Source organism: Plectropomus leopardus, chromosome 16, assembly GCF_008729295.1.
Source record: "Plectropomus leopardus isolate mb chromosome 16, YSFRI_Pleo_2.0, whole genome shotgun sequence".
NCBI classification, from domain to species: Eukaryota; Metazoa; Chordata; class Actinopteri; order Perciformes; family Serranidae; genus Plectropomus; species Plectropomus leopardus.
In genome coordinates, this window is record NC_056478.1 from 9,675,829 (window position 1) to 9,692,710 (window position 16,882).

Genomic DNA, 16,882 nt, shown 5'->3' on the forward strand with positions numbered 1-16,882 from the left:
GGTTTAGCTGGGTGACCAGCCTATTGAGCTGGTCATACCAAAGGGGTCTTTGATGGTCATTTGCCAGTTCATTGTTTTCATCATATTAAAAAAAATCTCTTTATGCATGTCCCATGGCAGAAGACATAACTGATGTATGCCCTTTGCTTTTCATACTTCCCCCTCATGACACTGTTATTTCTCCATAATCAAAGACATTGACTTGGTTTCTGTTTTACAAGAACTTAAAATGATAAACCATCTAGAGTGGCCATCACAAGCTGGTCCAACCAGCTAAACCATCAACAACTTGATTGGTCAAACAAGCTGGTCAACCAGTTTTACCATCTTACCTGGTCAAGCTTGTTCTTTTTAGCAGGGAAGGAAATGAATAAACATAAGTGTAAAAAAAAAAAAAGTTGCTATTGATTTTGAACAAGCTCAAAGTGAACAATTTTGCACTAGCAACAACTGACAACTATGATGTGGATTCAAAGACAGGTTTTTACTGTAACCAGCCTCGATAAAAACTGTTCTTATTGACTCATGCCAAACAAGCTGATCATATATGAGCAATTTGTTCTGGTGAGAGAGCGAAAAAGCCACACAAACAAGGCCTTGGATCTAGCTCCAATTATAATTCAAGTCACACTTTGACATTAGCTGCTAGAGATGCCTCTGGCCATTAGAGTTTGTGAGCTACAGCAGGCAAAGGTCAAGTTTAAACTAATATCCTCATCATGGGTGAAGTCAATAAACATCAACTTTTAATTGATATGTGAAGAAGAGGGACAGAAATAATACAAGAAAAAGCGGCCGCATTTTTTCAGTAATAACAAACATCTATATTTAAAGGGTTTTTAAAAATTCAACTGTTCTGTCTTTTGACTTAATATTTCATTTATTATCATTTATTTTTAAGGCAATAAAGCTCACAACTAGAGCCATGATTTTTTTTTTTTTTTACTTTTTGCCAGGTTTACTGCGCACATGAAGTGCACAGACTCATAAAAGGAGCATGATTCAGCTTTATCGTTGGGTGTCACATCAGGAAATTAAACTGTGTTATAGGTACAAAGGCAAGGGCATGCACACAGATATGATGAAGTGTGTGTGTGTCTTTGTGTGTATCAAATCCAGCTAGACCAAAGCTGTGAGTAAAGATAGCACACTATAAAAAGGAAGGAAATCCAGGCACTCCAAAATGTGGGAAATTAGGAGGAATTACATTAAAAAGCCTTTGTTGTCATGGCTAAATCTAAAAAAAAAAAAAAAACAAAAACATGTTTTGACCACTTCCGATCTTTGTCAGAGCTTTAAAAACATATACAAAATAGATATGGTCCCTCTTATATAGGGACCAATAGGAAGCTGTCATGTGACCCAAATGATGAAATAACAGGTAAAACAAATTTTCAAAAGTTTAAACTAAATAAATTGACTTTGAGACTATTTGAGACATATCATAGAAAACGTGTGAAGTTAATGTCATCATTGACCAGGATAAATAGCACAATACTTGTAGGGGAGATATATTTTGGGTGTCCCTGTCGTCTTTAATTCTGCACTGGGATAATTTGAGGACCAGTAAAACAGAAAGAATCCATGAAGGGGGGTGAAGTGTGAGGTGACTTAAGGAGGGAGATGAGGGGAGAGAGAGAGAGGGAGGTGCCACCATCGACTGCAGCAGAAAAATGAGCGAGCGGAGGAGAAGGGGGAGGGCTGAGTGGTGATGAGGGACAGCGAGGGAGAGAGCGAGAGAGGGATGGAAGGAGAGAGAAGGGGAGGCGGCACTTGCTCACTGCGGAGCCTTTCATTGATAAAGTAGCACCGGTGTGAGCCAGAGGACTGCAGCTGGACACATCACACACATCCTGCTCTCATGCACACACACACACACACACACACACACACACACACGCTTCCTGGGTGTTTGTTTACAGGCTGACGCCACGAGCGGCATTCACTCACAGTGCACTCTCAGGACACACACAGTCATGTTACAGTGATAATAACAGGCTCCCCCTTTTCTTCTCTGCATCCTCTTTTGGGTATGTGGGCGTAGATGGGTGACACCTGTGCCTGAGGAGTGGGAGTTCTGATCGGGGACCAGTTTTCAGGGAATCTTTGGATAAAAAGAGGCTGTTAAAGCTGCAGCGGAACCAGCCAACGGACCAGTATAAAGGTATGGGAGGATGTGTGCATGCACTTTAGAGGGTAAACACACTCAGTATGTGATGCACATGCATGGAAAAACTTCACACATCTTCACTGAGATGCTTTCTGACTTCTGGCTGTAAAAAGAGCTGCTTCCTCCTCACAGCAACAGGAGCTGATACCTTCCTCTTCCTCTCTCCATCCTGACACCTAGTTGTTACAGTAATCTCATTGCAGCATCCTGCCTCTGTCTGTCTTGCATTATGGTCCATCTGTTTCCTCCACCTACACCTCCTCTCACTCTCGTCCTCACACCCCCTTTTTGCCACCTCTTAACACACGAGCATCCCTCTCATATGCCGTCCGCGCTCATCTAGGCAAAAGCTCTCTCCTCATGCCTTAGTTAACTCTCCACTCTCTCTGTTTCTCTCCCTGTCAGTCTGTCCGTCACCCTGGGATCTACGGAGGCAAGCGGAGTGCCGGTGTCGGCCATGAAGCTGGTGAACGGGGGAGGAGGAGGAGGTGGAGGCGGAGGTGGTGGAGGTGGAGAGAAGACTGCCTTTTCCTTTAAGAAGTGCTCTGCTTTCCAGTTTGTCAAGAGAAAGGTGAGTTAAGGTGACACACACATTTTGGGATGCATGTGGAAGTGTGTGGCTACACATGCACCTACACATGCAGTGAGAGGTGTGTTGGCTCAGAGAGGAGTTGTCACAGCCGGAGTGTTCCCTCTCTCTCCCTCTGTGTGTGTGCCAGAGATGATGTCATTGTGAAAGCTAAGCTACGCTAATCAGGCGCAAGATTCGGCTCCCCTTGTGTGTGTCTCTGTGCATGCATGGCCCAAAACACTGTTGCATTACAGAACCCACAAGTGTCTGTTGTGCAAAAATCGTGACATCACTGCTCTGGCGAGGTCCTGTAGTTTAGGATCTACTCAGCATATCCTGCATTATGCTGCAGTGCTGTCACAAGGCTCATTTCCTGTGTGATGGTAATGGTTTGCATTAAATGGTTTTTCGTGGTTGGTGTGTTTGTGTAATGAGTGAGTGTGTTGACTTTTACAAAAACAAAAGTACCTTCCAAGGGTGTAATGGACTACAAAACTGCACTTGGAGGACATTTGGTACAGCTTTTTAATCAGGCATATGTTGTAAAGGCTTTAAAAGGTGTAACTAATGGCTTTAATAATCAGCAAATCATTTGTTCTTGAATATAACTGCTTTGTCTTATTAACTTAGGATCCAGGAATGTTACATTTACAATTGCAAATGTTTTTTTTTTGCGCCCCTTTTTACTGAAATAACCAGAGCTGGTCCTACCATTAAGCAATAAAAGAAGTTGCTTAGGTCCCCCTTAATCCTCTCTAACCCCTAACCCTCTGTTCAAATTACAGTTAATAACTTTTGATATTAGCAATAGATATTAGCAATAAGATAAGCCAGCAGGCTGGCTTATCTTAAAGGGGCAAAATTCAAAGCGCATGAGTTGTCTCCACACATTTCTCAACATGGACGTGGCTGAGCTGGCGGCTAACAGCCAGTGATGCTAATTCCAAAAACAGTGCTAAACAATGGCAACAGTGCTGACAGAGCTAATGGAGGGGAGAACCAGAGGGTGAGTGCTACACTTCTACAGTGATGCCTTCTCGATATCAGTGGTTACTGTCGTATTAGGTCTGTGCAACGCAGCAGTGATGAGCTAGCCAGTGGGATAAATACATACACTAACATGCACTCACAGCTGGCTTGCCACAACAAACCACAGAGAAGCTCAGATAACAGCACAAACAGAGGTGTCATTCTCAGCTCAGGGTGCCATTATTCTACTATACCATTTCAAATAGTGGTTTGTTGCTGAATTAATGCTCTGAAAGTCACATATGAGTCTCACTTTAAAGTGAGACTCATTAGCCCTATTTAATTACTTGCTCACTTTCTGGTTATCCATCAAGGCTGCATTTGTAAACACTACTAATTATTAATGAAGGGTCATGAGTTATTTACTTTTAAATGAGACATCAAGATGAGAGAAAGGCTTAGTTCAGAGCAAAAAATAAAGTTTGCCAAAGGGAGATTTTTCACAATCAGGCACCTAAATGTTCTTTTAATTAGTGCACAATAAAGCATTAAAAACTATTTATTAATTGTAAAAAAAAAAAGCCATTTGTTACAACTGGCCAACAATTTATGAAATCCTATTTGAAAGTAGTAGATTTTCCTATTCTAAATACATACAGCATTGAAATATAACAGATGTAAAGCTAAGAAAAATTAACGGATCAAATGCAAATTTATCAGCCACTGGTTTAATCATTTAGTTGTCAGTTATCATCAGAATTACATATATGTCGTCATTTTTTTTTTAGTTCTTCATGATCATGAAAGAATTATTATTTGGTTTTGGATTGTGTAATGATTAGATACAACAGGATATGATAAGCTTTGGTAGGACACAATAAGCTACTATAGGATACAGTAAGCTATGATACTGTACCATATTGTATCATACCGTACCCTAATGTACCATACTGTACTGTACTGTACGATACGATACGATACGATACGATACGATACGATACGATACGATACGATACAATATGATACGGTGAGATTTCACTTTCTTATCAGAAAGAAAACCGTGAATTTGTCTCTTTTTCCAAGGGGGTAAACTCTTTCACATAAATATACAGATTAAAATACAAATACCAAAATACAAAGCAAAATGTAACCAAACAAACATAACACACCGTAAATGCGACAGATCATATCAGACACGTGGAATGATTAATAGATTAATTGTGCACATAATCTGCAAATTAATTGTAAGAACCATTGTTAGCTTTGTCCATGAACTTAAAAAAATATTGACTGAGCCAATGACAATCCATGCTCTTCATGTGTCTATATGTAAGTAAACATTACATCTAATAAATCAGAGTAGATAAGAAAGCAGAAAAGCAGCCGAATTTCAAAAGAGAGATGATGCATATGGATGCCCTTGTTACACAGTGATTTGTTAATATAAGTAATGTCATACTGTTGATAAACTGAAATGTAAATTGCTGCCAAACTGTTTGACACGATCAGGAGTTTGTTAGACTTGTGAGCTTCAGTATGTGCTGCAATCTGTCTAAACCTCCGTTAGCGTTTGTTACACTCACTCAAAACATGCCAAGCTCGACAAACAGTTCAACTTCTGCTCCCTCAGATCTGAATAATTTGCAGACGATTTACATGAGATCAAAAGAAAACATTGAGCAATTTGACTGTGGGGTACGATGGGAAGGAAATGACTAACATTACTTCGAGCTTGTGGAGAGGAGGTGGAGTGATGCATTTACTCAATAATCACTGTATTGCTCTGGGAATTTGGCAACACATTATTTTTTCCATTACCCAAACAGTGTAATATAATAAATCAGATAATAGGGAGAGGGCTTATTGCACAGGTTATTATGTTTAAGTAACCACATTTTCAGCCTTAGGGAGGAGATATGTTCCAGGATAACAACTAATAATTAGGAAAAATACACAATAATTTATGTACTTGATAAGTTGTCTTTGGTTTTGGGTTGCTGTGTGAATTTAGATAGTTTAATGTGTGTTCTTGCTCGCAGTAGGGTTTCCAAAGTATGTGTCGGCCTCAGATGGCGTACAGTATGGTGTGGATCCCTGATGACTCGGCCCGTTAATATGGGCAGATTGTGTTGTGTTAGCACCCACACACAAACACACACGCGCTCCCACAGGCACATTCTGCTGTGATGAATCTCCCATGGGATTTTTTTATTTTTTTATTTTGATAAATATTAATCAGTAATGAAGACCTGAAGGATCTATTTATCTGTACATCTATATTTAATCTGAAGTTGTTCTTGCCTTGTTTTTTTTTGCATAATTATTTCTGTATAAGAAAACTGGCTTTTTTCCGAGCTCCACTCCTGCAAGAAAAACAGAAGCTTCCAGATACGCATCAGCACCCAAATCAGAATTAATGCCTGCTGCCATTAAGGGTTTATTTGTCTCTCTGTTTGTGTCTAAATAAGCCTAATTACATAATAGGGAGAGCATGAGTCCAGACAGAGCACTGTATCATACAAATGAGTAAGGGAAATAATGGAAGGAAATGTAAAATCAATGGCTTTGTGTTTGTGTGTGTGTTTTTGTTTGTGAATTTGGACTGTGCATATCCAATGCTTTTCCTGGCACATTCAGCACCATAGGAAAGCTTCCTCTGGCACAGTATTTTTAAGGATGGTATTCCCAGCCCACTCTCATTCCGAATTAATCCAGCACCGCCACTTTTGCAGTGATTTTGGAGTAAGATAAAGATAACGATAACGATTGGCCAGACAGAGCTGTTTTGCGGTGTTACGATACACCCCCGGACGGACCCTGCCGTAGCAGCATGATACACGGACAGTCGGCATCAGTTGAGAACGCAGCCAGATGGAACGAATCGCATCTGCTTGATATGCCTCAGAGCGGTTTCAGGTTGAAACACTGCCGGTAACGATGTAATATAAGGAGCACGAAGGTCCCTGAAGGGCAGGCGTGAGGGGCAGTGAATGAATCTAACAAACCCTGGACTTTCATGTGGGAGTCAGATGTTCCCTTCCCACTTACTCAAAACATGCCAGGCTCGACAAACAGTTCCATTTCTGCTCCCTCAGATTTGAATTATTTGTAGTAATGTGCCTAAATTATGTGCCTAAACCTAAACAGTCATGCCAACATGTGCTTTTAGTTGACGTCCCGGGGTTGATTGCCATGTGCTTGATTGATAAAACAAACTTGTGGTGTCTACACATAGGCACCTCCAGCGTAATCCCACCATGTGCATTAGTTGACGTCACGGTAGTGCCACCCCAAAACATCAATATCAGACGCAAAAGAATACCTAGAGGGTAATGTATGACAACTTGGAATGAGAACGTGTGACCACAACCATCAGTGCTCTAGCATTAGATTTTAGGATTATTTTCCCCTTATTTTTTATTTTATTTTTTAATGAAGTCGGTGAATGATAAAGCATGTTTTTTTGGGCAGTATGGAAAGTTTTGACATACAAAATTTCTCCAAAGTTACATCAAAACATAGTCAGCAGCTTTTGAGATATGACGTGTTTCCCAAAGACAAACAAACCCGTCAACACAATGATGTAATGTACATCACTTCACTGAATTTTAAGGTGGGTCATGAAAAAAAGGAAAACATTCCTGCTGCTGTGAGCACCGTGTTTTTGTGTCAGAGGTGAATAAATGTTAAGCTTCGGATCACACCTCTCATCATCGTCAGGGTGACATGTTGAACAAGAAGCATGACAGCGAACTGTTTGATCCCTGGAGGAACAATGCCAAAACATTTCTCACTCTGCTTAGAAAATAATAACGAAAAAAAAAACAAAAGAAAAAAATTCTAATTGGCTGTAACAATCCCATGATGGTGTACCATGTGAAGAAGCTTGTGTGGTAGTTTTCTTATTTTAGCTGTGATTCATCAGACTTGTGAGCCAGTCCAACAGTGGCTGGTTTGTTTTTGTGTTGACCTGCCGGAGTGTTTTTCTAAGTCTGTTTTCCTTTAGGCTCGACATGCCTTGACGTGCTGTCTGGCTACCCTTCGACTCAGGCATTCAATCTCAGTGTTTGTGTGTGTGTGTGTGTGTTACAGCTTTCTGGACTCTGTGTTGATCAGTCACATAGGCTACTGCTCCTGCTATGTGTGTTTGCTAAATGTTCGATTCACGCAGCAGGATGAGATTTCATAAGGCTGAAAATGCTGCCTTTTCTCTCTTCTTTGGTCTCCTACATGTATGTGTCTTTTTTTTTCTTTCATCTCCACCCTCATTACCTGTCCTTCATGTTTCTTTCCCTCTAATGGACACATACACACACACTGGAATTTACGCGTAGTGACAGGGCTTTTCTGGGAAGTCTTAGTCACTGCAGGAGAAATGTGTGTATGCAATGTGCTCTTATGCACCAATTTGCGCATGTGCCAGTGATATCTCACCATATAACACAATATCGCACTCATTATTTTTCTGTACGGCTACAGAGTGTGAACATCTGTTAGTGACAAGGATGTAAAAGGGTTTTTAATTTGTGATAATTCATCATAATAGCCACATATGGATTGAGATCCCGTCTGCAGGGAGAGCCTTCTGAATTACTGTTGACATAAATGCAAGTCAAGCGAGTCAAGTCAAGATTTTGAAGAAAGTCAGACAAGATTGGACACGATAGATGTCCGTCTTCATCATTTTTCAAAGGTTCCATCAGCATTGTGCTTTGTCCATGTATGTAATTCAGTGTGTGCCTCCTTTCTGATTCAAGTGCCCAACTTGTGGCACAGCAGAGAAGCGAGCCTCTTTGAAGTGAGACTGTGTGTGTGTGTGTGTCTCACTTGTAATGACATGTAATAAGGGATAACATGAGAAACTCCTCTGATCAAAGGTTGCAGCTGGCAGGGTTGACAGTGTGTAGGTGTGTGTGTGGGTATTTCTGGAGTACCTGTAAGAGTGCTCACAAAAACAAAGTAAAAGTGAGATCAAACCAACCTTTTTTTTATAAAAAGAAAAAAACCTGAACCTGAATGCTTCTTTCCTACACAGGTACGAAGATGGATGAGGAACCCCAAAGTGAGTGTAGAAAAAGCCCAAGGGAAAGGCCTCCTTTACCCTTGTCCAAAGTGTCCGCTGGCCGATGATCTGTGGTACACACACTTCCCTTCGCCTTACGGCTGCTGTCACTACGGCGGCCTGCAGGGCGGACAGTACTACCACCAGGAACCGTGCTCACCGTGCCCAGCCAGTGGGCAAAACAGCGGCCATGACAAGAGCAAGGGCTGCAAGGTAAGGAGCAACAAATCCCAAAAAGAGATAGAGTGTGTGTGTGTGTGTGTGTGTGTGTGTGTGTGTGTGTGTGTGTGTCGTGTATTTGTCTCAGTAGTCAGTCACTGTGCGCCGTGACACTCAATCGACTGAAGCATCATCCATCACCTCACGCATGCAGCTGTAGGCAGTGAGAAATAAGCTCAGTCTTCATTTAGATAAAAACAGGTAAATACAACTTTAAAAGAACCTATTTTGCTAGTTTTCAGGTTTATACTTGTATTTTGGATTTCTATTGAAACATATCTAACATGCTTTAATGATCAAAAAACACTTTAGCTTCCTCATACTATCTGTGCTGGAACACCTGTATTCACCCTCTGTCTGAAACACTCCATTTTAGTGTCTCTTTAAGACCCCCATTCCTACAGAAGCTCAGTCTGCTCAACATTTTGGGGTCTTTTGCTTCTCTGCACCTCTGCACCTTTGCACCATCACTGCATCCTGAGGAAAATCACTGATTAAAGCTTTAAAACACAACTGGACATGTTCCGGCAGGAATATTATATTTTACATTTGTGCATTTCATGCATATCATATCAGCCGCTGCAGACCAATGTTCAAGACGAACAGACAACAAAAAGGGTTGTATTTTAATGAGTCGTCGCTTTGTTTCCAGCAGCGTTTTAGCCACCAACGTGGTTATTTTTTGGCAACCTGTTGCATTTTTTCACCAGGGATAGTGCCATAAAATGTGATCGTTTTTTTACTGTGACATTACTGAGTTTCCAGACAGGATAGTTCCATAAAAGCAGGTATTAGAAGCCCTTACGTGATATTTTCCTAATCATGACTAAGTGTTTTTTGTTCCTAAACTTAACCACAAACTATCCACAGCATTTTTTGTTTCAACATATCTGCTACATAATATTGTACAATTGAAACATATGGTTTGTGGTCTGTGGTTTGCAGAAATGTACAATGTCAACATAAGCTCTTTCTTTACATTTAACTGAAAATTCAAGGGGTAAATGAAGACAATGTAACCATTTCATAATGAGTGCCATACAGAGGGAGAGTCTACCCCTTCTTCCCACCAACCTCTCACCACAAATCTCTTCCTCTGGCCTGCAGGTGCAACTACCACACACCGTGACAACACCTATCCTACACGGCTCCCTCTGTTTGCCCATTAGTGCTCATTAAAAATAGTCAAAGAAGCAAATTAGGCACTAACAGGACTCTAGACATTGTTCTGTTTGTCTTTACTCTCCCTTTAAGCTCCACCACGAGTGTTGTTATGTAACATAAACACTAAGAAGGCTGGGGTGTTTATAAAAAAAAAAAACAAAAAAACTTGTTGTTGCTCACCACAGGCTGGTGTTTCTGAAAGTGGAACAGGAGGCATTCGGCAGAGTACATGAATATCGTATTAAGAATTAAATGAAAAAAATGAACGCTGTAAACAAACGCCTCACCCAAACACACACTAGTCCATTCACACAAATGCTGCTGCAGGTGTCCAGGTTGTCCTTGCAACTGCCATCATAATAGCCATCCCACGCCCATCAATCATTGTACCCATCAATTGACTCCCCGCTCTTGTGTGTGTGTACGAGTGTGTGTGTGTGTGTGTGTGTGTGTGTGTGTGTGTGTGTGTGTGTTTCTCCAGTCCCATGGGCGACAGGAGAGAATGAGTCATCACTGTCCCAGCAAGACAAAGCCACACAATGTGTACTGTGTGTGTTTGCATGTGAGAGTGTGTGTGCTGAGAAACAACGCCGAATCGTGTGAGAATATAAAACAGGACTGTGCTGTTGTCCATCACTCGATTCTCTTTACTGCAGCCCTTCAGTTTTTTCTCTCCATTTTGCTCTGGTTTTCTTCCAGGCACTTCTGTCTCACTCTATCTCTCCATCAATTCCACCTCTTGCCCTCGCAACCAATAGATCTGTCACTAATGTCTCACTGGAGATAACCGGTGTGTGTGCAGAATTAATGGGTGGTGCCCCCCCACACACACATCTTTAACCCCCTAGCCGACTCTGTGGTGAGTCATAGCTGGTCTCCACTACAGAGTGTGTGCATGTGCATGAAGTCAGTGCAGGAGTGTGGAGTTAAACAGGACTGTACCAAAAGTACAAACAAATTGGCATTACATCGCCTGTGTCTCCCTTTAATATGTATCAAAGCAAGCTGTCTAAAGAATAAAGTGTATAATTATATAACTTTACTTTTGACAACATTATAAAGAGCCTGTGCAGTTTTCAAATGCTTCAACAACAGTGGCAAACTTCAACTTTAACCACAAAGTAAACATAATTCAGTTGGCATCACAAACAGAACACACCATGTTGACAGGTGTTGACCAACTGGTGACCGTTGTGTTGTGGTTGTTCAACACAGTTTATTTCTTAAATTTATCTGTACTTTGATTAAAGTTGCCTGGGCTATGATTTAGGCTGTCTTTTTCTTTTTTTAAATTCCTTCTGATGGGATGGCATGGGAACAGCCTGTTAAATTTTAAGTCAAAGTTTGTCATCAGTTAGCTGATTCATTTAAAAAATTAACAACCTTTGCTGCTGTCACTGTCGGCAAACAGCAGCAGACACTGCAACTTGGCAAGACACACATGGTCACTGGATTTATGTATAGTTGCTCCTCATGTGGGTTTATGATCCAAGAGTCAATCATTGATTGACCACTGGAAACTTACAACATACAGTATTAGTCAGGTGCACAACCTTAATATGACCTGAATTGCACTCTTCCTGTATTTGACTTTGTGTTGCATTTGTGTTGCAAAAGTCAGCACACAGACGTCATGTTCTGTACTGTACTGTCCCCAACATACTGTACCATATCTCGCTGTCCAAATACTTCAGGCCCTCAAAGTTGGTTTGCCAAACACTTGCAGAGCGTGACACTTGTTCAACAAATAGAGCAGTTACAGAAACATTTCCCCTTCGCATGCCAATTGCGCTGCTCCGTGCTTGAAGAGGCCACCCACGGCATGGATCCAATGCAAATGAGCAAAGCTTCACTATGAAATTTGTCAGCCCATCAAAGTGAACCATATCAGTCGCTGTCTAACAAGCGCCTCAGACTCAAGACTTACGAAAGCGGTGGTGATGACGCCGAGAGGCTGCTGTCACATTTTAGAGGAAGAGGAGATGAATAAGACGCCAGATGTTGACAGACAGTGTCAGCTTACTCTTAAGTGTGCAGAGACAGAAGGGAAAGCTCAGAGGACATTTGTCACGGTCTAATACCACAATGCTCTTCATTTTTTTACTTTTTATGCTGTTGTAAATCGAGAAGTTTGTTAGTTTGCCTTAAGTGTGTTGTATTGTTAAGTACTGAATGCTAAATATTAGCTTTTCTGCATTACATTCATTGTAAGCAGAAGCTTTTGGATGTGTTATTCTGTGCCTGGCGGCAAAATGAAGTTGTTTGTTGCCAGAGGAGCCGCATATGAACAGAAATGAAAGTTTTCAGTAACCCCTTAGAGGCAGAAAATAAATAAATCAAGAACTCTGAAATATTTGAATTAATATAAAGACATACCAACATTGTTCTCTCTACAAATAGGCTTCCCTGACAGATTACTCACCTACTCCTCATTAAAAATACATCATAGCCGCTTTTTATTTTTATTTTTTATCCTTCCAAGATAATCGAGGCCAGAGGCATTATTTGGGCTGTCTTTCTGTCCATTCTGGTGAACGCAATATCTCAAGAAAGCCATGAGGGAATTTCTTTAAATTTAGCATAAATTTAAAGGATATTGGTTATTGGTCAAATGTCAAGGTCACTGTGACCTTGTCTGTCTCATTCTTGCGAACGCCATATCTCAAGAACACCGTGAGGGAATTTCTTAAAATTTGGCACAAACATTCAAGTGGACTCAAGGATTAGCTAATTAGATTTTGGTGGTCACAGGTCAAGGGTCGCTATGATCACGCATCCATCTCATTGTTGCATGCACATTATCTGAAGATGGCCTGAAGGGAATTTCCTCAAATTTGGCAGAAACTTCCACTTAGATTCAGAAATGAATTGATCAGAATCTAGTGGTTGAAGGTCAAAAGTGAAGGTCACATGTGCTCATACAACATGTTTTTGGCTAGAACTCATAATATAATTCATATACTCAGATTTTACACATATGTCTAATTGGATGTGGGGTTGCACAAAGGCATGTCGGTAATTGTAGTTTCTCATTACAAAGCATCAGCACCATTTAAAATGCAGGTAGCTTAGCTTAGCCTTGACCCATTGCTTTGCATAGCCTTCACCCTGCAGCTACTTTTGATGAGGCGATCAGGGCCAAAGCTAAATATAGACCAACTTTATGGCGCTGTTATGATATTATAAAATCAGTGTACCAAATTTATGATGCCTGCGTTTTTTTTTCCAGTGGGGTGATAATTGCAGAGATAATAAAGGAAGACAGGAGGGGAGGTTTACTGTAAAGATGGGTCATTTGGAGGAAACTAGAAATAAAAATGGACGAAGGCTAAACAATAATGGCCAGAGAGGGAAAATGGTGGAGCTTAGGACATAAACACAGGAAACAGCAGTGATAGAGAGAGAGAGAGAGAGAGATGAGAGGAGCTGAGAGGACAGTTTTATTAGGAGATAGAGGATGAGGTCAGAGCATCTGTCCTGCTGCCTGAGCATGACCAGAAATCAAAAGCATATAAATCCTCCTGATAAGGACGTCCTGTACTGTCCTGTGTATGCACCAACAGACCGTCAGATACTACCCCCCCCCCCCCCCCGCCACACACACACACTCAAAGCTAATGCAAACGCAGCTTTTCCACTAATCTCTTACATCAAGCCTGTACTGTTCTTGATGAAGACTTAATCAAAAATGAAAAGAACATGAACTTTTGCTGACTGCTGGTTGTCCCAGTATGTTATCTCTCTTGCCCCACAGTTGCAGTACTTGTCATGAATCTTTAGATTGCATACTGTAATCTACAGCGCTAATGGAACTTCTCATCAAGTCAGATAACAAACAAAACATAGCAGCAAAATGGCTCTATTATATTCTATTTTTACATTATGTGTTATATAACCTCATAGACGTTACCTAATTTGCTCACTACCATTATTTCTGTTTCTTTATGGCCTGTTTTGGTTATGAATCGGGTCATGGATGAGGAAAAGACTCAAGATGAATACAAAGAGACACAAAACAACCACCAGAAAAAGCAAAACAGCTGTTGAGAGACACAAAGACAACAGAAAGATGCAAAACAACCACAGTGAGATTCCAAAGAACTACAAAGAGACACAGAACAACTATAAAGAGGCAGAAAACAACTACAGAGAGACACAAAACAGCTGCAAAGAGACTATTTAAGTCTATGAAAAGGAGCAAAACATCCACAAAGTGACACTTCCAAAGAGAGAGACACAAAATACCTACAAAGAGACTCAAAACTACTTAAATGAGATATATATATAAAAAAACATTGCAAAGAGAAACACAGAGACTCATAAAGACTACGAACAAAGGCAAAACAACCACAAGGAGACGCAAAATGACTACAAAGAGACTCAAAACTACTACAAATTGACACAAAGAGATGCAAAACAGCTGCAAAGACACATAAAGACATTAACAGAGACTTAACAAATGGCAAAACAACCACAAATGGTCAAAAAGATTTATGTAATGACTACAGAGAGACACAAATAAAAAAGATCAAAAAAGGTTAAAGAATTATAAAGACTCTGTGTCATGGTTCTATGTAGGAAAGGTGGTGGGGCCATATCTGTACCCAGGGGCCGATTGGCCATGGATCAGGTGATTGTGTTGTTAATCAGTCAGTGTACCCAGTATGGTTTAAACACCAACTTTGTCCAGTAACTTCTGACCCACGCTGGTCCCATTTACGTTTACTGTCCAAAACTCATTCATGCAGGAGAAAGTAAGGGAGAGGGAAGGAAGGAAGACAGGAAGTGAAGCATGGAGGGTGTTGAAATCCAGGGAGATGAGCGAAGCCAAGCGTGACCAAGAAGAACAGTGATTTTTATCTAGTCCCATGCAGCCTGTGAGATGTTGTCGACTATTGATTAGATCTCAGCTGAAAGTAGAGGGAGAAAAACTGCATATGAATTTCCAGAACACTCGTTTGTCGGTGAAGTGAGTTCATCTTGTTAATGTTTTGTTGGAGTCAGCTGTAACTAAAAGCTTGATCATACCTTTGTTCTCATAATTTAAAAACAAAAGATGATCAGTGGCAGTCTAAAATTTGTCTCCCATGTGAAAGTTGGCCATAATACTTGGTTCTCCACATTGACAAAACAGAGGGAAGTGACCTGTGACAAATCTACCGTTCTCGTTCTCCCTCAGTGGTGACAATTCCCTGCCCACAAATGCTAATGCAGAGAGGCAGTGAATGAGACTGGGAGGAAGCAATTGATTGTGGGCTGACTTCGTGCAAAGATTTTGTCAGTTGAGACTGTGAGTCGATGACAAGTGCAAATACAATTCAGGGGCTGTATTCACAAAGCTTCGTAGTGCTAAAAGTTGCCCCTAGTGATGCAGTTCTAAGAACATTCGTAGAATATTGACATTTGCTAAGATTTCCTTCTTCAATTTCAGACTAGGTGCTGGTAAAGATAAAAGTTAATAAAGCATCTTGTCCTTAAGAGAGCTCCTAAGGTGAAAAACTGTTAGGAGTAGAGATTAAGACTTTTAAGAGACTAAAGAATGTCTTGGAGAAAATGGTGGAAAGACAAAGAGACAGGAGTAATATTGTCCAAATACTGGATGGCAGTGAGTTAATGAAATGCCATAGGTTAGATGGGGCAGGGATCATGTTTGTAGGCGATCTCATTAGAGATGCACTCACATCTCTAACCTAACTCAATAACAACTCAATAAGTAACAATATAATATAATGCCAGAAATAAAGTGATCATTTGGTAACTGGAAAAATGCAACAGTGCAGCAGTGTGGTCACACAAACAGCGCTTTCAGTCTCATATTGTGATGCAGTTCTTTTTAATTCCACTGGATGTACACATCTTGAAGACTCACAAAAGAGTATATTTGTGACAACGAATCACATCTGTTAAAAGCATGTGTCATACCTAGTAACAGGGTCAACGCCTCTTCACTAAAGTATAAGTTTCTGTCTCTTCCTTGCTCTGAAATGCTCTGAGACCTTTCCTAAATCACTTCTAAGCTAGGACTCCTTGCTACAAAGTTTTAGCCTAAGTTAGGAGCTCTCTCAGAGTATTGTCAGAATGTTTGTGATTACACCCCCAGTGTTTAATCAGACTGTAATTTAGGGGGATGTTTGAAGTAGAAATGCCCTCTCCTTTGGCCCACATATTGGCTGTTACCATCGAATAAAAATGTCCTGCTTTTATGGTGCATGTGCTGTGAGAATGCTTTTCTGTTGGACTCTGATCTCCAGGCTTTTGCTCTTGACGTAGTCTTATCTGTGAAATGCCTTACTTCGGCATTCTGGGAGGCAGTAGATCACTTCTTAATGGAGCTAATGGTTAATGGTTTGTGTGTCATATTCAAAGATGGTGACTTTTTACTGGCACTGACGTTTTGGAGGAAAGGATATGAACTCTGGACTCCAGTAGCTGTTTAGCTCTGAATACTGAGTGGAAAATTCTTGATTTGCTGCTGATTCATCTAAATATATGTGTTAGTGGTTTTTCAACAATATTTAGGGCAATATTACAGACTTATTCAACACCACAAACTCAGAGGGGACTGTGGACTCTTTGACACAGTCTCAGCTAACATGTATTATTTATTGCAGGGGTGTTGTATTAGATAACTTGGTGCACCTGATGAACTCGTGAACTTTGTTGCCCATGTCTCTTCTGGATAACACTTGGGCCGAAGCCCAATAAACCACTTAACCCTTGAACATCA

At 40.7% G+C, this 16,882-nt stretch overlaps 1 protein-coding gene across 1 annotated transcript in view; it reads left to right on the top strand.

Annotated features, from left to right (window-relative positions):
• The first annotated feature begins 2,612 nt into the window (after positions 1-2,612).
• The window catches only part of sgk1 (serum/glucocorticoid regulated kinase 1), a 47,528-nt gene continuing 33,258 nt past the window's right edge, over positions 2,613-16,882 (top strand). The window contains exons 1-2 of the mRNA XM_042502982.1: positions 2,613-2,741; positions 8,746-8,985. Of these exons, the coding sequence (XP_042358916.1) occupies positions 2,628-2,741; positions 8,746-8,985 (354 nt within the window). The 5' untranslated portion in view covers positions 2,613-2,627. The remainder of the gene's footprint in view (positions 2,742-8,745; positions 8,986-16,882) is intronic.